General features: G+C 32.1%; 1 protein-coding gene across 1 annotated transcript; it reads right to left on the bottom strand.

Annotated features, from left to right (window-relative positions):
• Positions 1-7,084: 7,084 nt before the first annotated feature.
• Positions 7,085-9,035, bottom strand: LOC106413882 (UPF0725 protein EMB2204-like). Its single transcript, XM_013854615.3, has 5 exons — positions 8,505-9,035; positions 8,259-8,405; positions 7,900-8,187; positions 7,734-7,820; positions 7,085-7,640 (listed from the first exon to the last, which is right to left on the bottom strand). Exons 1-5 carry the CDS (start codon positions 8,559-8,561, stop codon positions 7,275-7,277), a joined length of 945 nt encoding a protein of 314 aa, XP_013710069.2. The 5' UTR covers positions 8,562-9,035; the 3' UTR covers positions 7,085-7,274.
• Between the last annotated feature and the right edge of the window lie 12,390 nt (positions 9,036-21,425).

Raw genomic sequence — 21,425 nt, 5'->3', positions numbered from 1 at the left:
ATATTTGTACATCAGTCTACATATATCAAACGAGTATTAAAACGCTTTAACATGGATAAAGCAACTCCTCTTAGCACCCCGATGGTTGTTAGATCACTTAATGTTGAAAATGATCCGTTTCGACCATCTGAGGAAAATGAAGAAATACTTGGTCCTGAAACTCCATATTTAAGTGCAATTGGAGCTCTTATGTATCTTGCAAATTGTACTCGACCTGACATATCTTTTGCCATTAATCTTTTAGCGAGATTCAGTTCGTCTCCTACACGAAGAAATTGGAATGGAATTAAACATGTCTTTCGTTACCTTCAAGGAACAACTGATTTAGGCTTGTTTTATCCTAAAAGTTCAAAAGGTCAAATGATTGGTTTTGCAGATGCAGGTTATTTGTCAGATCCACACAAAGCTCGATCCCAGACAGGATATGTTTTTACAATTGGAGGCACCGCCATATCTTGGCGTTCTCAGAAGCAGACACTTGTTGCTACTTCTTCAAATCACGCTGAGATCATTGCACTCCATGAAGCAAGTAGAGAACGTGTATGGCTAAGATCAATAAGCCGACACATCTGTTCAAGTAGTGGGATTGGCGAAAATACGGAGCCAACTATTCTATATGAAGATAATGCAGCATGTGTTGCTCAAACAAAGGAAGGATATATCAAAAGCGATAGAACCAAACATATACCTCCGAAGTTCTTCTCATACACTCAAGAGCTCGAGAAGAATAAAGAGATCAAAGTAAGATATGTTCGATCATGCGACAATGCAGCCGACCTCTTCACAAAATCACTACCTACCTCGGTATTCAGAAAACATGTCCATAACATTGGAATGTGCCATCAGAAAGATCTATGATTGCTCATTCGAGGGAGAGCTTACGTAGTTGTACTCTTTTTACCTTACTATGGTTTTTCCCATTGGGTTTTCCATGACTAGGTTTTTAACGAGGCACTACGTAATACAAGATGAATGATCAAGGGGGAGTGTTATAAGATAAACATTGAAATGATCATCCACTCCTTTACCAACTCAAGCACTATGATCATCTACTCATCAAGCACTATGATCACCCACTCATTTACCAAATTAAGCACCATCTTTGTTATTTTATGTATTGTTGTTCACTATAAATACCATCACTCATCTCACTCTTTTGTATAACAAAATAAGAAGAAGAGTTTATAATCAAATAATCATTACATCTCATCTCTCTTCTCCCTCTTTATAATAAATATTATGTCTTGCATATTTATTGTATATTTTCTTTCTGCGGAGAGAAATTTTCGCCTTTATTTAAATTTTTCGACGCTATAAAATCATAAGTTATTTTACAACAGTAACTTCAATTTTGTATTAATTACAAAGTAAATTGATGAGGTGACAACATTACAATGAATTTAGCCAAACCATAGTGTAATATTAATTTGCTCTAGAGTTAAACAGACGGACAAAAATAATAACGGCCGAATATAACATTGGCTCTTTAGCAATAATTAACTCGAATCTATTGGCCCTATCGATTTGATATTAGCAAACGAACCTATTGGCTAAAGAAACATCTGGGAAACATACATATAGTAAACGAGTACAATAGACCAAATGTAATCATATTATAATAAAGTTTTATATGTAATATAGAAAATATAGATATCGATGTAGATATATATTTCTGAAAGCAACGTTTTAATCAAACAACACATACATTTAAAAACTGAAAAAGGTATTAGCCCTATTGATTAATAGTGTAAGTTTATTCAGCATAATATATACATTGACAGTTATCCAATTGTATTATGATTAAAGTTGAAAGAAGAATGTGGCGAATGTGATTCTTTGTGGATTATAGTATAGTTTGTGTACAATTTGTCTAAATTCATTCTAAAAATATGCAGTAAAACAAAAAATGAAACACATTCTTCTTTGTTATTTTGTTCATCACATAAGCTAAGTAATCAGGAATCTCTAAATTAATATGCTTGGAACGTATGTGATAAACAAATAAAAAATTATTTTATACTTTAAACAAAAATATAAGAAAACCATGTCAGTAGAAAACATGTATAATATAAAGTTTGTCTATTATTGATGTTGGTTAAATATCATTGAAATTTCAACCGAATCGAACCGAAATCAATCACTTACATTCAGTGGGGCTTATCGGGATAGGGATTTCATAAAATTTTAGGTTTTTGCCAAATTCTCCTTTATTGGACAAGGTATTTATAAAAAGTTTTACAAATCTCCTCTTATTGGATATAGCATTTATAAAAATCTTAATAAATTATCCCTTATTGAAAAATATGGATTTCATTAATGAGATTCATCGAAAGTTATTTTAGATATTAAAAATTATCATTTACCTTTCAAATTCAATAGAATCAAATACCACCCAAATAGATAGAATTTAGAAAAAAACAATTATTTCATCTCTTGCGTCAAAGAATCAAATAAAATGTTAGCGCCAGAATAAATTGTCAAACACAGCCCGATTTTCTATGGTAGAATAGTGAGCCACTGACAGAAATCAAAACGTGAGACTTATGTAGTTTTTATACAAAGTATGTGTATATGTATTAGCAAGTTCAATTTTTTTTTTTTTGTATTTCACATTTCAGAGTTCTTATACAAGTTTGAAAATAATCATTCTTGGTGCTATGCCTCTTCCAATCGTTACTATCTAACAAATTGTAGGAGAAAAAATATTAGTTATTATTGTATTATAGAGTCACGAGACTTGCACCCAAGCTTCTTTCTCAATTTCATTGTATTGCTACAATTTTGTTTTTGCAGGTTTAATTGTCATGCTTTATTGTTAATATTATCTAAAAGAAATGACAATGTGTTTTAAATTTCAGATTCTTCTATCAAGGATCAAGCAGTTAATGAGAATGAATAACTACAGTTAAGAAAATGTAGAAAAAGGAAAACAAGCTCTCAATCAGACGTGGATATCTTATATATTAAAACAGAAATCACAATTTTGATTCATGTGTGATTTTTTAAAAAATGGATCTACTAGACATATTCCTCGAAAGTCATGTTATATTTAATATCTAATTTTATCATTTAAATTTTGGGTCTACCAAGTTACAAAACTTAGTTTATTATAAACTATAATTTCTATCTATAGTTATATATTTTAAGTTTTATATAATTTTATTTAAATAAGCATTGTCATGTCTCTCATTTGTTTTAGTTTATTTTTAAGAGTTAAAAACTGAAACAGAGTAATACATCGTTTGTGTTTTGCTTTGGTCAAAAAAAATTTTTTATAATTTTTTTTATCATAAATGATAGAGTTGGGCAAAATATCAGGATCCAAAGAACCGAATCGAACCCGATCCGAAGAGTAGTACCGAAGGTAAACCTAAATTGATTAATACATGATTGGATATACAATTTAATATAGGTAGAACCAGATTCAAACCCGACTCGAACAAAATATTTCGGGTACCCTAAAATGCTCAAAACACCGGAATATCTAAAAACTTATTTTCCATCATAATTTCCAAATAAATCCAATTTTATTTTAATTTTAGATATTTACTTTTTTATTAATTAAATTTATATGTTTTATATTATTTAAGTTTTGGATTTTTAGAATTTAAGGTATATTTTAAATTTTCAATTGCTTACATAATTTAAATGGATACCCAAACAAACCCCGCAATGTTAAGAATAAAGTTTAAATCTATAAGCCTATAAATCTAAAATTCGAATAGACTTAAATTAAAACCGAACGGATCCCGATTAAGATATAGAAGATTATGTGTTTTATTTATTTAAAAATAATATAAGATTATGTGTTTAGTTTTTCTCCTAGTATATTTAATGTTTATTTGGGTTTATATATGAACCGTTTTTTTTAACAAAAAGCAATACCAAAGATATGCATCTATATATATATATATTGGGGTTGCTTACATATTATATAATACAATTGTGTTTTAATCATGTTTTAAATAATTTGAAATTTTGTGTTATAATCATTTTTTAAATAAGAATATGAGGATATAAATATTTTAGATGTAAGTGCCCAAATATATTCATTCATTAATAAGGAACATCAAAAATATTCATACCTATGTATTGTTATGAAATCCTCGTTTATAGTAACACTATAGATTGGAATCATGACATTAATGGCCAAAGATATGATCTTTGATTTATTTACAGTTGGTGACATTAAAATATATTGCTTAAATCTTTCTTTAAACTAGATTTTAGGTTGTTTATTTATTAGTACTAATTAATATAGTAATGATATTCTATTGTAAATAATTAAAAAAAACTAAGGGCGGAATCCTAATAGAGATTATGCTTTAATAGTATAGATATTATACCTCTATATGCTAAATATTTAAATATTTGTCGATGTTAACTTTTAAAATTATAAATATATTTTTTTAAATAAAAAAAATCATATTATGATTAATGTTTACTACCTTAAACCAATGAAAACAAATTTTAAACTATATAGTTTATTTTAAAAATTAAACAAAAACTAAATATTTAATTATTTACTCGATAATACAAATATATGAAGCGAAAAGTTTAATTTTTTAAAAAGTTTAATTTTTTAAAAACTTTATAAATTTTTGAAATGTTACAATATCTTTGAATATGACAATAAAACAATATTGTCGTTAAAAAGGATGTGATTAAGTTGGTGAATAATTTCTTGGTCACAGGTGAAATGGACCCACTGTTAAATATAACTAACATTTGTATGATCCAAAAAATAGAGAGACCTACAAGGATGACGGAACTCAGGCCGATAAGCTTATGTAACGTTGGTTATAAGATTATCTCGAAAGTTTTGTGTCAAAGGTTGAAAAGTTGTCTTCCCCGTCTAATTTCGGAAACACAATCAGCCTTTGTGGCAGGAAGGTTAATATCGGATAATATTCTTATTGCGCAGGAAATGTTTCATGGTTTGCGAACTAATAAGTCTTGTCAAAATAAGTTTATGGTAATTAAAACGGATATGAGTAAGGCATATGATCAGATAGAGTGGAATTTTATTGAAGCTCTCCTACAAAAAATAGGATTTGATCCACATTGGGTTAAATTAATGTGAGGGTGTATATCTTCAGTTCAATATATGGTACTTATCAATGGACAGCCAAGAGACCTTATAATTCCTCAACGGGGATTACGTCAAGGGGATCCCTTATCCCCTTATTTATTTATTTTGTGTACTGAATCTTTAATTACAAATATAAAAAAAAAAGCGGAATGGGAAAAACAATTAACTGGTACGAAGGTAGCAAGAGCGTGTCCGGCAATTTCTCATTTGCTATTTGCAGATGATAGTCTTTTCTTCTTAAGGCAAACAAAGAAGAGTGTCAAACTATTCTCAGGATTCTAAAGGACTATGAGGCTGTTTCAGGGAAACAAATTAACTTTCAGAAATCATCAATTCAATTTGGACATAAGATTGAGAAAACCAGTCGCCAAGAGTTGAGAGATATTTCGAGAATTCAGAACCTAGGCGGGATGAGATCTTATTTAGGACTGCCAGAAAGTCTAGGAGGATCTAAGGTACAAGTGTTTGGCTTTGTACAAGAGCGTCTAAATAATAGGGTAAGTGGATGGACGTTTAGATTTTTCACCAAGGGAGGAAAAATAAGTGATTATTAAATCGGTGATCACGGCTCTGTCAAATCATGTGATGTCTGTGTATCGGTTACCGAAAGCCACAGTAAAGAAATTAACGAGTGCAGTAGCTCAGTTTTGGTGGAGTCCAGGTGGAAGTACAAGAGGTATGCACTGGAAATCATGAGATAAATTATGCGAACATAAGGATAATGGTGGGCTAGGATTCAAGGACTTGACTGATTTTAATACGGCGATGCTTGGAAAGCAGTTGTGGAGGCTGATCGAGAAGCCAGATGCCCTTTTCTCTCGAGTTTTCAAAGGACGGTATTACATGAATGCTTCACCCCTGTAACCGATTCGCTCATATTCCCCGTCATATGGCTGGAGGAGTATTATCTCTACTAGATCTCTGATTTGTAAAGGAATAATCAAAAGGGTTAGAACATGATCATCTATTTCAGTATGAAATGATCCCTAGATCCCATCCACTCGCCCGAGACCATCTAACAAAAACCTTCATAACAGTTACCCAGACCTCACAGTGGATTCTCTCGTTAAACAGAAATCCCGAACATGGAATCTACAGGCAATTAGGACTTTGGTGGAATCACACGATGCAAAAATGATTGAAAGTATTTCTTTGAGTAGAACTCAGATGGAAGATAGGAATGGATGGCACTTCATCAATAATGGGAAATATACAGTACAATCAGTTTGCTTGTTTGTCGTCATCTTTGGCGGAAATCAATGAAGGATCAGATCTACTATGGTCCTTTATCCCCAAATTCTTATGTCACGGGATATCATGGTGTAATGGTTGTTTCAGTGGAAGAGTACAAAAGAGAACTGTGTTGTGTGCAAATTGAGCAATGGAAGGCATGTAGGCAACGGTGGGTATGTTCGGGTTCCACTTAGGGTTATGTTGATGGTGCTTAGAGCTGAAGGTGAGCATGAAGAACACATAAGAGATGATCAAAGTCCTCAACATGTTCTTTCCAACTTTGTGTGCCCTATAATCCGCAAGCGGCGTGTGAAGGTAAAAGCATTGCGTTTGAGTTTACATTAAAAAAAAGGGTTAATTCTAGAAATACAAAAATTTACTTGGATTGTGGCTTTTCAGAATCAGAATGGCAGTAGTAGCAAGTGATCGTGCGTTACACATTATCTCTCTTACAAGTAAGATTCTTTATCATATTTCTTTGTATGGCCACTTTCTTTGTTGATATTTTTAAATGGATATTTTTTCTTTGACAGCAAGCAATGCTGACGTTTCAGAATCATCATCCACCAAGTTAGCCAATCCGATCTGAAGAGTAACCACATGATCTGAAGAATGATTGATATTATGTAAAGAGATGTCTTAACTCTCATCGTACCACTTTACGCATCAGTGTGCAGAGATCTTTTTGATACATTCATTGATAAACACATCTGAGACCCAATGTTCCTCTAAAAGAAAAAGAATGTCGGGTATGTCGGGTCACCAATCATTCAGTCTTTTTTATCAAATTGCAGACATAATATGACAAAATAGATGAATGCATAACAAAGTCAATTTTTTTTGTAAGAAAAAAAAAAGTCAAGACATAAGTGCTGAACTAAGAGACTGATCCACTTAACACACAAAAAGCACAAAATAACATAGTAATAGTACTCGGATAAATCACTGATCAACGAGTGGTCGAAGAAGGGCGGATGCCACGTTTCCTGTAGACATCGATCCCCAAACGCCAGGCTCCGCAAACACCGAAACGTTTCTTGAGCAGTGCAAATCTCTTCTTGTCTTTTTTTTTCTTCTTCTTCTCCTTCTCCTCAGAAAAGCTCCAATGCTTACCTTGGAAAGTCAATGATCGTGAAGACTCATCATAGACCCGTCTAATGATGGCTTTGCGGTAACACGGCTCACCAAGCCGATCCTTGGCCAAGTCTTTGTATACCATGTAGACGACAACGCTCTTGGAGTCGAGTCTCGGCGGATCCGCATCACTGAGACTTCGAATGGCCACTTGCTCAATGTAGAAATCAGAGAGTTGGCTCTGCAAAAAAAAAAAAGACAATAGAAAATTTCATGATCGGCAATAATCAAATTGAAACAAACAACAATGCAAAAAAAAAAAAAAAAAACTTACGTCAGTCATACCCCTATCGCAGGTACTGTGTGCAAGATCCAAATACAAACGAACCCAATCAGTGTTTCGCAGCTCGTGTTCATTCAACTACAAAAGTCAATGAAAACACACATGAATAGGGGAAATCAAAATTGTGTTTAATAGGTGTTAATTCAATTGTGTTTACCCTGTAAAAACGCCGCTGGGCAAACATCTCTGAGGAGGGCCAGCGAGGCAGAGGACTACACGTGTAGGTTGGTCGGCAAAGTCGAGGCTGCTCCTCTGAACCTCGGGGTCTAGCTATGTGGACCGAGATATCCAGACGACCAATGCGGTTTTCACTAACAAGCGCATGGAAAGGAAGCGTACGACCAGAATCTGGACAGTCTGCAAACAGGGAGAGGTAGTACGGGGCAGCCCCGAAAGTCATACCCCTGTTGTAACTCTCTAAGTGTAAGAACTGCCTGTTAGTCCCCTGAAACAAGATAATCTCAAATGTATCAGAAAAATACTGATAAAAAGATTTGAAACAAGATTATATATTACCTCTAACAGATTGTAACGATGAAGTCCCAGCTGGGCATAAACCTTAACAAACGCTTCATCTTCAGGGTGCCAGTACCGCGCGTGCTCAAAGTGTATCAACCCATGTTTACGAGATGACATAGGACCATCAGTGGGTAAATCAAAACCCTAATTAAGGAATAAAATTATCAATTTAGGTTTGCAATTTCTTACCAAACAAATCAAATCATAGACGACATTCCAACAAAAAAGGAAAGAAAAACTTACATCGAACTTTATTACTTGAGGACGACCGTCTTCTCCCTCTCCTCTCTGGCAAGCCATGAGATTGTTTTTCTTAAGTTACGTTTTGATCGATACTTGGTGAAGAAGCTTAACCTAAGACAACATTGTCTTATATAGAACTATCCTCTCCCGCTCTCCCTTACTCTATTGATTGACAAAAAAGGATCGTATTCATATAGCCTTTGTGATTCTAATCACCTTCCTATTTCAGCGACTGGGCCTCTATTTCCTGGGCATCTCTTTCAATTATGAGATTCAATCTAACTTTGAATGAGATTCAATCTAACTTTGTGTTTCTTTGTTTGGAGTTCCTTCTGGGCTTGTTTTATTCCTAAAAGTAAACCTTTTAAAATAAAATTTTGTTTCAATATGTTTAAAGTTTTATATACAATTTTATTTTTTATTAATTAGCAATAATGAATTGCAAACTTTTTAAAAAATATACTTTAAAAAATACTATTGATTCAGAATTATGAGAAATTGATAATACAAAATAACATGTTTATTATACAAAAAAAATATGTTTTCATAAAAACACATAAACATACACTCCCTCTGTTTCATATTAAGTGTCGTTTTGGGTCTGTGCACACGGATTAAGGAAACAATTAATTTTGTACATTTCCTATACAAAAACACAATTACCAATACACCTAACCATATTTCAACCAATAGAAAAATAAATTACTGAATAAAACTAATAAATTTTACATTGAAAATCGAAAACGACACTTATTTTGTAACGAAAAAATTCTCTACAACCACACTTATTCAGAAACGAAGGGAGTATTAAAAAAAATAAAGAATATTATTCAGCATGCTCTGACAAAGCAGCGTAGGGTCCGTAATAAAATAGTGGGACTCCATGATGAGCAATGAAATTGGATTACAGAGGAAAATGGGATTTAGAAGGTGGCGGTGGATTATTTTGATGGTCTTTTTAGTACTACAAACCCAACGGACTTTGATAATTTTCTGGATGAGATAATGTCGTCTATTTCCCCCCAAATGAATCAGATACTATTGAGAACAGCAACAGAGGAAGAGGTTCGTCAGGCTTTATTCATGATGCATCCAGAGAAAGCGCCAGGCCCGGATGGAATGACAGCCCTGTTTTTTCAGCACTCCTGGCATATTATTAAGAAGGACTTGGTTGAGATGGTGAATAATTTCTTGGTTACAGGCAACTTGGATCCACGATTAAATATTACTAATATTTGCATGATTCCAAAAGTAGAGAGACCTACAAAGATGATGGAACTACGGCCGATAAGTCTATGCAATGTAGGTTACAAGATTATATCGAAAGTTCTATGTCAACGACTGAAAATTTGCCTCCCCCGATTAATTTCAAAGACGCAATCGGCTTTTATGGCAGGAAGGTTAATATCGGATAATATTCTTATAGCTCAGGAAATGTTTCATGGTCTGAGAACAAATAAGTCATGTCAAAATAAATTTATGGCCATTAAAACGGATATGAGCAAGGCGTATGATAGGATAGAGTGGCGTTTTATTGAGGCCCTTCTTAACAAAATGGGGTTTGATCCTCGCTGGATCAATCTAATGGTGGAATGTATCTCTTCGGTTCAATATAGGGTCCTCCTTAACGGCCAGCCGCGAGGCCTTATAATTCCCCAGCAAGGTCTACGTCAAGGGGATCCTTTGTCTCCGTATTTATTTATTATGTGTACTGAGGCTTTAATTGTGAATATCAAAAAAGCGGAGAGGGTAAAACAATTAACCGGTATGAAGGTAGCAAGAGCTTGTCCGGCAATATCGCATTTGTTATTTGCCGACGATAGCCTTTTCTTTTGCAAGGCAAACAGAGAAGAATGCCAAACTATTCTCAGGATTTTAAAAGAGTACGAGGCTGTTTCCGGGCAACAAATAAATTTTCAGAAATCTTCAATTCAATTTGGTCATAAGATTGAAGAGTCCAGTCGACAAGAGTTGAGGGATATTTTGGGTATTCAGAATTTAGGAGGAATGGGATCTTATCTAGGGTTACCCGAAAGCCTTGGGGGATCTAAAGTCCAAGTGTTCAGATTTGTTCAAGAACGTTTGAATAAGAGGGTAAATGGATGGACTTTTAGATATTTTACTAAAGGTGGGAAGGAGGTGATTATTAAGTCGGTGGTTACGACTGTGCCAAATCATGTCATGTCTGTTTATCGATTACCAAAAGCTACTGTTAAAAAATTAACGAGTGCAGTAGCTCAATTTTGGTGGAGTCCAGGAGGGAGCACAAAAGGCATGCATTGGAAATCATGGGATAAGTTATGCCTCCCCAAAGACAATGGTGGATTAGGTTTTAAGGATCTTATGGATTTTAACACGGCGATGCTTGGAAAGCAACTGTGGAGGCTGATTGAGAAACCAAACACTCTTTTCTCTAGATTCTTTAAAGGACGGTACTATAGGAATGCTTCACCCCTTGAACCGATCCGATCTTACTCCCCGTCATATGGCTGGAGAAGTATGATCTCTGCTAGATCTCTGGTTTGTAAAGGACTAATTAAAAGGGTGGGAACAGGTTCATCTATATGGAATGATCCTTGGATCCCAGCCACTCGCCCGAGACCAGCAAACAAAAATCTTCACAACAGTTACCCAGATCTCACAGTGGATTCCCTCATTAATTTGGAATCCCGAACTTGGAATCTTGAGGCAATCAGGGCTTTGGTGGATCCTCATGATGCACAAATTATTGAAAGTATTCCATTAAGTAGACATCAAATGGATGATAGGAATGGATGGCATTTCACTAATAATGGGAAATATTCGGTCAAATCAGGGTATCAGGTGGAACGGGTATATCCTGATAAGGAAAAACCACCAGAATTTTATGGACCCACAGTGGATCCGTTAAAAGCTTTCTGTTGGGAAGTGCGGTGCCCACCGAAGTTGAAGCACTTTTTATGGCAACTCGTTTCAGGTTGTATAGCGGTAATGAAGAATCTGCGGGGGAGAGGAATACAAGGGGAAATTTGTTGTGCTCGATGCGGAGACACGGAGGAATCAATTAATCATGTGTTTTTTGAATGTCCTCCAGCACGTCAAGTGTGGGCACTATCTAAAATACCATCGAGTCCGGATTTTTTTCCAACTTGTTCGTTTTTTGGTAACATGGATCATCTCTTTTGGCGAGTTACTCCAAAGATGGATGACCACCAATTTGCATGGATATTATGGTATATATGGAAAGGTCGGAACAATAAAGTGTTTAGTAATCTGGATATGGATCCAAGGGAAACACTTAGATTAGCAGAACTGGAATCGACACTTTGGGCTGAAGCACGGGTTAACACTGATCAACGAAGGGAGAGGCAAGTACAGGCCCGACCTACATTAGAAACTACAGGACGCTGGTGTTTTATAGATGGTTCGTGGAAAGAGAATGAACTATTTTCGGGACAAGGATGGTATAGTACCTTACCAGGTTTTGATGGTTTATTAGGAGCAAGAAATGTAAGGGCGTGTCTGTCTCCTCTTCATTCGGAGGTGGAGGCATTGATTTGGGCAATGGAATGTATGAAGAATCTAAGACAGTTTCAGGTTACGTTTGCAACGGATTGTTCTCAATTGGTGAAGATGGTTTCAGAACCAGAAGAATGGCCAGCATTTGAAACCTATCTGGAAGATATCAAGCTTTTACGAAGAAGCTTCTTCAACTCAGACATCATCCATGTTCCCCGAACGGAGAACCAAATGGCGGATAGCTTGGCACGTAGTGCTAGGAAACAACCATCTTTCGTCGTTCATATGGATGCGGAGTTGCCGATTTGGTTTACAGAGTCAATATGAGTCTGTGAATGTCTTGCTGTCAAAAAAAAAATATATATTATTCAGCATGCACGCGGCACGCCTGACCAATGTATCCTTATGCCCAAAAACTGTGTGTTATATAGCTAAAACATAAAACTTTTTTTTTTGTCAACTTCTGATTTTATTAAATATAAAGAATATAAACATTACATAGAATGAAACATGTGTAGCATAGCGAAATAATCTTCCCTACATGGCGTAACTGGGACATGCTATCTCGACCCTTCGCTTCACCGCCGGTGGAAATCCCTACCACTACCAGCGACGAGGCTTCAATCTACTCCTCATCTTGAAACTTTATTTCGCCTTGATCTTTTACTCTTCATATTCAATCTTTCGCTACCAACCACCGCTAAAGGCTTGAATCTCTTACAACCGCCGGTGAATTAGAACTGAGAAACACCAATTGATTCAAGTAAGAGACTCTTCATTGGTCCATTTTTATAAAAGATGCCAATTTCTACTGAATCCTCCTTAAATCAATTGAATCTATCTAAAATCACCATCGTCCTTTTCATCTGAGTTGCTCCACTTTCATGTTGACATATTAACTCTTAATCAATAAGAGATAAAAGAGCCTCATAGAAAAGGGATCTGTGCCCAACCAACAAAGAATTAGAGATTCAGACTCAAGCAAACGGAATATAAATTAACCATGCGAAAGATTATTAAAACTCAACCCAGAATCAAAGAACATAACAAATCCATGAAGAAAATCTTTGATTTTGAGTTGAAAACACCACAAAAATCGCCTAAGCGAAAACACAAATCGCCAACGCGAACTTGAAAATCCGATATAAGGAAAGAAAGGTACAGCGAGTCGTAGCGGGAGGGACGTCAGGATACCACGGCCCACGGGCAAGCCAAGAAAGATCGATCTGGATCGAAAGTATTATACAAACCAAAAAAAACAGACTCTTTCTCCCTCTAATCAATTTCTTTCCCTCTGAAAGATAATAATGTGGTAAGAGGGAAGAAGAAATAGTCTTGCCCGCTAAAAACATAAAACTTAAATCCAAATTGTAATCAGTTAAACGAGTATTAATTCAGCGACCATATGAGTTAGTTATTTATATATCGGTATTTTCCTTTGTTTTTCTAGAGTACATTGGTTACCGCGTGATAGTTCATGCACCACGTGATTGATTTTTGTGTTCTGACTTCCGAAGCTATTAAAGTGCGTGAACATCTCTTGGAAATTGTCGACAAAGAAAAATAGCTATATTATACGCAAACGCTACTATCCAAAGGAAGATACTTAAAGAAAGATAGCTTATCAACCACATTCTTCGGTCGACCACATGACGTGATCTGTCAAGTTGCTGATCGCAAGTCGTTAATGGGTCCCGCTTCTAACTTTGCATTTGGCTTTGACGCGTCTTCAAAAGAACAACTTCCACAACGGCACAAATTATTTGTGGGACTCGTCTTTGATTTTGTTTCTAAGTTATATGAGTATTTGTTTCTACAAAATTTGTCGCAGTTAGGAATCGGCGAAAATGTTGAGTTTCGTATAATACTCAGACAAGTTCAAGAGGAGAAGTTAAGGTCAGGTTTCAATAGTTCAAGTTCGATTATCTCTTTCTTGTGTTTTAACATGAGCATTAATTAGTGTGGTGTTTTAACTCTAGCATTAATTATGGTTCTTGATCTTATCTTTCAAATTTTAAGTGTAATCTATATTATTAAAAGAGAAGTACCCATTTGAAAATGTTTTTACTTCATTAATTAAACTTCCTATTTTTTTTTTGCTTGTCTTTTTCAGTTTCATTTATGAAATATCCTAAAACGAATAAAACTACCTAATTTATTACTTATCTTTTCAGTTAAATTAATGAAATCTATATTATTAAAAGAGAAGTACCCATCTATATTATTAAAAGAGAAGTACCCATTTGAAAATATTTTTACTTCATTAATTAAACTCCCTATTTTTTTTTCTTGTATTTTTCAGTTGCATTTATGAAATATCCTAAAACGAATAAAACTATCTAATTTATTACTTATCTTTTCAGTTAAATTAATGAAATCTATATTATTAAAAGAGAAGTATCCATCTATATTATTAAAAGAGAAGTACCCATTTGAAAATGTTCTTAATTCATTAATTAAACTCCCTATTTTTTTGCTTGTCTTTTTCAGTTGCATTTATGAAATATCCTAAAACGAATAAAACTACCTAATTTATTACTTATTACTAATAAACGAATAAAACTACCTAATTTATTACTAAAACTACCTAATTTATTACTTATCTTTTCAGTTAAATTAATGAAATCTATATTATTAAAAGATAAGTACCCATCTATATTATTAAAAGAGAAGTACTCATTTGACAATGTTCTTACTTCATTAATTAAACTTTCTTTTTTTTCTTGTCTTTTTCAGTTGCATTTATGAAATATCCTAAAACAAATAAAACTGCATAATTTATTATTTGTCTTTTCAGTTACATTAATGAAATATGCTTAAATGAATTTAAACTTCCTATTTTATTGTTTGTCTTTTTCAGTTACCTTAATAAAATATACTTAAATAAATTTGGACATAATATCATTTAATCAACCAAAAAAACTCATGAGTTATCCTTACGTGCATGATTTTAATAACGGAGATTTTTAAAAACGTGCATCATTAAAATATTACCTAAAACATGTATCACTAATATATAACATGCATCAATAAAACTAGAATTTGACTCACACAATTGTACGGATATTATTTTTAGTTGATTAAATTTAAAAATATTTAATTAGTCAAAAAATATTTAAGAATGGCTATGTTTTTAAAAATTATATGGTATAATTTGCTCATAACTCATTTGTCATTTGATAAATTGTTAGAAAGAAAATTTTAACATAATATAACTCAGTTGTCATTTGCTAAATTTGTGGTTTTTATTTATATTTTTTATTATTTAATTATAATATTTTTATTTTATATTTGAAAGATAAATAAATTTTCTTTCAAACAATATTTTTCTAAATGTATTTTTTTAAAAATAATCAATAAAAATTGTTATTATCATTGAATATCATTATTTTTGACATAATTTGAGTTTTCGTTTACATCAAAACTTATAATATTTTAGGATAATTTTAATTTAAAATGTAATTTTCATATTTTTCAAACAAATTCTAAAAATATTTTTTAAATATTTTGTTATAATTGTTAAAAAAATATTAAGTTGCATTTCAAATAAAAAAGTAAAGATATTAAAAATATTCTAATTAAAATAAGTAAAATTTAATATAGTTTTAAAGAAATGGTCAAAATAAAAAAAAAATACACATAAAATAATCATGATTTTTGTTAACTCGGCGGATCATTATTTATATGATATCGCACACGAAAGAAAAATTTATGTTTTTAAAATTATCTAATTAACTCTATATTCATTTTTTTATATTTTTTATATGATATCACACATTCGTAAAAAAATAGATAGTTTAAGATGCAAAAAAAATATTTACTTAATGAATATAATATGAACGAATATTACAAATACATCATTTAATAAAATAAATAATTAAAAACTGAAAAGTCATATCCGCGCTGGCGCGCGAATCAGGGTCTAGTCTATATTATTAAAAGAGAAGTACCCATTTGAAAATATTCTTACTTCATTAATTAAGCTCCCTATTTTTTTGCTTGTCTTTTTTCAGTTGCATTTATGAAATATCCTAAAACGAATAAAACTACCTAATTTATTACTTATCTTTTCAGTTAAATTAATGAAATCTATATTATTAAAAGAGAAGTATCCATTTGAAAATGTTCTTACTTCATTAATTAAACTCCCTATTTTTTGCTTGTTTTTTTAGTTGCATTTATGAAATATCCTAAAACGAATAAAACTACCTAATTTATTACTTATCTTTTCAGTTAAATTAATGAAATATGCTTAAATGAATTTAAACTTCCTATTTTATTGTTTGTCTTTTTCAGTTACCTTAATGAAATATCTTTAAATAAATTTGGACATAATGTCATTTAATCAACCAAGTAAACTCATGAGTTATCCTTACGTGCATAATTTTAATAATAGAAATTTTCAAAAACGTGCATCATTAAAATGTTACCTTAAACATGCAGCACTAATATATAACATGCATCAATAAAGATAGAATTTGACTCATACAATTGTACGGATATTATTTTCAGTTGATTAAATTTAAAAATAATTATTTATTCAAAAAATATTTAAGAATGGCTATGCTTTAGAAAAAAAATGGTTTTATTTGCTCATAACTCATTTGTCATTTGCTAAATTGTTAAAAAGAAAATTTTAGCATAATATAACTCAGTTGTCATTTGCTAAATTTATGATTTTTATTTATATTTTTTTATTAATTAATTATAATATTTTCATTTTATATTTGAACAATAAATGAATTTTCTTTCAAACAATATTTTTGTAAATGTATTTTCTTTAAAATAATCAATTTAAATTGTTATTATCATTGAATATAATTATTTTTGATATAATTTGAGCTTTCGTTTACATCAAAACTTATCATATTTTAGGATAATTTTAATTTAAAATGTAATTTTCGTATTTTTCAAACAAATTCTAAAAATATTTTTAAAATATTTTGTTTAATTTTTTAAAAAATATTGAGTTGCATTTCAAATAAAAAGGTAAAGATATTAAAAATATTCTAATTAAAATATGTAAAATTTAATATAGTTTTAAGGAAATTGTCAAAATAAAAAAAATTACACATATAAAAATCATGATTTTTGTTAACTGGGCGGATCATTATTTATATGATATTGCACACAAATTTTTTTTCTGTTTTTACAATTATCTAATTAACTCTATATACTCATTTTTTTATATTTTTTATATAATATCACCCATTCGTAAAAAAATAGGTAGTTTAAGATGCAAAAAAAGTGTTTACTTAATGAATATAATATGAACAAATATTACAAATACATCATTTAATAAAATAAATATTTAAAAACTGAAAATTCATATCTGCGCTGGCGCGCGAGTCATGGTCTAGTGTTTCATTAAACTTAAGGTCAGGTTGATAGTCTTTAACAACTACAACAAAAAAAACCCTAGCCCCCTTTTTCTCTCAACTCGCCGCCGCTTTTGAAAACAAATCTAGCTCCGGTCCGGCGTTTTTTGTCGGTGCCGGAGGCTCCATTCCTTTTCCTGATCTTATTTTCTTTTGCTCTCTTCACCTTTGCTCAATCCTTTGTCGAGATGCTCGGTGTTCTGTGGCTGACAAAACGTTACATGTTTTCGTTTCGACGGAGAAGGTCACGGCTTTCCATGGAGCAACGGTGAAACTCACGGCGTGACGATGGTGAAGAGGGTCGGCGTTTAGGACTGAAGGGCTTCGTCAGATCTTGTTTTCCCCTTTCAGATCTGTGGAAATTCTTTCTCGGCGACCGCTCGAATCACGCGGCAGAGCTCAAAAACCCGTTACCGACGACGATGCTTTGGATCCGATTAGTGGTTAGAGCTCGGCACCCCTGGAAGTGTGGTTAAGTTGTTCCATTTTAGAGGCTGTAGCCAAAATCCGCTTGTTTAGTCGGGCCTGTTTGTCTGGTTTATGGCTAAGTTTCGGGTTGATGATGTTGGTTTTGAAGGCAGTCTTATCTTTTGGAGATTGATAGACTAATTAGGAATTGGAACTCATTTAGTGAAGATTGTTGTGTTCTTCTTTTGGCCATGTTCAATTATATGTATGTTGTCTTTTCATCGGGAGTATGACAATTGTATTAGCAGTCTTTCTTCTAGGGTAATGTATCTAATGGTTGCTTGCCGTTGGTTTCTTCCTCCGAGTGTGATATCGGAGAGGTTCATTTGGCAAGGCTTCATCAGTTGGTTCTTGGTGTGTTGAGAGAGCTTCTTTGTATGAAATTGGACTTTTTTATAACGTCACATCAGTTTCCAAGGCACGTGGACCAAGCAATGGTTCCCCTTGTTGAGTTTTGAAGCTTTCGGTTCTTGGTCTTATCGTTTGGCGGGTGAGGCAGCAACGATAGGTCGTGGTTTGGATGCAGAAGTGGTGGTTACCGGGTGGCGGGCTATGGGCAGCAGCGGTAACTCCCGATCTTTGGTCTTTGCTTAGTTTTAAAGATTGCTAGTCATTATGTTATATGTTCCTGCTTCGTATTTGTTAACCGCTTGTTTGGTTCTAGTTGTGGAGTTGATTTTGTTTTATCCTTGAGTCACCCCGGTGTGGGTTTAAGTCGCCCATGTGTGGGTTTAAGTCGCCCATGTGTGGGTTTTAGTTGCCGTTTTCTATGGGCTCTTGTTTCTGCGGCAACTTTGTATGAATTTGGTATTTTAATTATGAATGAAATTTCAATTTGGGAAAGAAAAAAAAGTCAGGTTTCAATAGTTCAAGTTCGATTATCTCTTTCTTGTGTTTTAACTTGAGCATTAATTAGTGTGATGTTTTAACTCTAGCATTAATTATGGTTCTTGATCTTATCTTTCAAATTTTAAGTGTAATGTTTCATTAAACTGAAGATTACGATGTTTTTTTTTGTCTTCTTCAATCATACAAATGACTTCATGGTGATGAATAGACTAAAAGAAATTAAAACTTTTAATTTATGCCACAATAATTGAGTCAATCAAAATATATTATTTCGCAAGATTAGTGGCATGGACTATTCGCGAAATTTGCATAGGCTATGAAATTAATTTTAGTTGCCAATTTTAAAAGTATGGAAAGCACTATAATTAAGAAATCATCATATAGGAAACAATATTAACTTTGAAAATTAAGCTGATCGAATATAACCAAATTGACGTTTCTGACGTGTGGATTCCTTAATTTTAGAGTCTTGGTGTTTAAGTTAAATGATTAAATGGTATTTGTAAGTTTGTATCGTCCAATCAGGCAAAAGATAAGATTCAATCGGCGTCATAATCCATGATCAATGCTTCTATCAAATCAATTAGGGGTTATATGATTAATATTCATATACAAATGACATTATATAAATATGAACCATAAATGTAACATACCAAAACAATAGTGAGGAACATGAATGCTTCTTTAAATAAATAAATATATATATATAACAAAATTAATTCTAAGATAACGATTATAAAATTTAATATTCTTGAACGCTTGTAACACACAAAAAACAATATAAAAGAACATTATGTAACATACCAAAACAATAGATTAGTGATTGCTTTCCAGAACTTTTTTAGTGGTTGCTTTGCATGATCGAGTCAACAATATGTATATATATATATATATATATATATTGGTACGATCAAAAATAAATTTAGTGCTAAATATGAAACAAACTGAGATTTTAGTCAACGAAATTAAATTCAAAATCAATCAGTGACGATCAAAAATATTAATATATGTTTTGGTTTTGACAGTGAATTCCCATTACAAAATTCGGCCAATATTAATTAGTACATATATAACCTGAATTAGTGTCATATTTAGCTTCATATTTCCTAATTTGAAATATTCATATGGCAATCATACATTTTCATGTGTGAATAAAAAAATTATTACTTTTAATCTATAAATATTAGAAAGTCAAAAGTGACAAATATTAGATATAATGAACTAAGGAACGAAAATTTGCATGTTTATATAGTGTAAGCTATTTGTTTTTTTTTTAAGTTTCTGTAATTGGTAGGTGTAGTTAAGTGTATCTTACGGAAAATCAAATCTATAAGAGTGAGCAAAGACTAATATAAATTTATTATGAATTTAAGAGAGAGAAAACATGAGAAACATGAGTATAGGGTTACCAGTTTTGCAAGCAAATCGCCATAATGATAGCAAAATCTCACTATTTAATTTTACGTAACTTGCACTCCACTACAATTTTAAACTTGCCGTAATTGTAATTTTCGCTGATAAATCAAGCAGCAAAAAATATTACATTAATGATTGATATATGTAATTCCATGGTAGTATTCCAAATTTATTTGTGTTTCCAAATTTAAGGAAATAATAGTTAAAATCGTCATATTAAAGGATTTGACTTGTTCAAAAAGTATATTAGTAGGGGTTATTGGTTGTTGTATTTTAATGGATTTGAAAATCCGAACTAAATCTAGTGTTATTGGTTCTATGATTTTTAAATCTGTATTAAAATCATGTGTTATTGGTTTAATGATTCATAAATTCTATATCAAATCAAGTGTTATTCAATCGTACGGATTTACTAATATATTTGATTTAATAATGGATTTGAATGGATTTGTTTAGATTTTTTAGTTAAAAATACAAAGACTCAAATCCGAGGGAAAACCTCCGGATTTGCATATTTTACTTGGATTTATAAATATTATATGGATTTCTAAATCAATCAAAATATATAAACCAATAACACCCCCTTAGAATTTAAAACTACATAATTTAGGAAACAATCATTGTCGTAACAATTTTACACCTACCAAAAATACAAAAAAATTATACAATCAATAACTCCGGAAATGTTTTCTCACCAAATGAATTTCATAGAATCCCATAATATTTATACATTCACGAATACTCAATTTGGTTTGATAGACACGAAACTGGTTTATTAAACCGAGCGGGGTGTTTGTTAAAAATTTATTTTATAATTTCAACAGATTTCAATTGATATACTATAAAATCTATTAATCTATTTATTCTATTGATATATGATAAAATCTATTAACAAAACAATGGTTTAACTATATGGTTGACTTAATAATTCATCCCCAAGCCACTAAAATCTTTTAGAGTAATGTTTGTATTATTATACTCAAAATAGCTCCATGACTTCTTATATATTTTATTGGAAATATGAAAAACCGATGATAATTATATATTGCCATTTTGATTTAGTAGTTTGTATACATGATGCAAATGACCAACATATCATGTTGTCTCGATTTTATGTAAAAAAATTATCATAGAGTACAAATGACCAATTAGTGTGGTGTTCTGCTAAACTCTAGTAGTTAATTATGGTTCATGATCTTATCTTTCAAATTTTAAGTGTAATGTTTCATTAAACTGAATATTACGATGTTTTTTTTTGTCTTCTTCCATCATACAAATGACTTCTTTAAAAGTATATGAGGTACTAAATTGA

This window comes from Brassica napus, chromosome C5 (genome assembly GCF_020379485.1).
Source record: "Brassica napus cultivar Da-Ae chromosome C5, Da-Ae, whole genome shotgun sequence".
Classification (NCBI taxonomy): Eukaryota; Viridiplantae; Streptophyta; class Magnoliopsida; order Brassicales; family Brassicaceae; genus Brassica; species Brassica napus.
Note: the sequence above shows the minus strand (reverse complement) of the source record. Positions and strands in the feature narration are given on the sequence as shown.

Coding starts and splice junctions, on each gene's coding strand:
- LOC106413882 (XM_013854615.3), bottom strand. CDS start 8,561: ATGGCTTGCCAGAGAGGAGAGGGAGAAGACGGTCGTCCTCAAGTAATA. Junction 8,188..8,258: donor ATCGTTACAATCTGTTAGAG/GTAATATATAAT, acceptor ATCTTGTTTCAG/GGGACTAACAGGCAGTTCTT. Junction 7,821..7,899: donor CCCAGCGGCGTTTTTACAGG/GTAAACACAATT, acceptor TGACTTTTGTAG/TTGAATGAACACGAGCTGCG.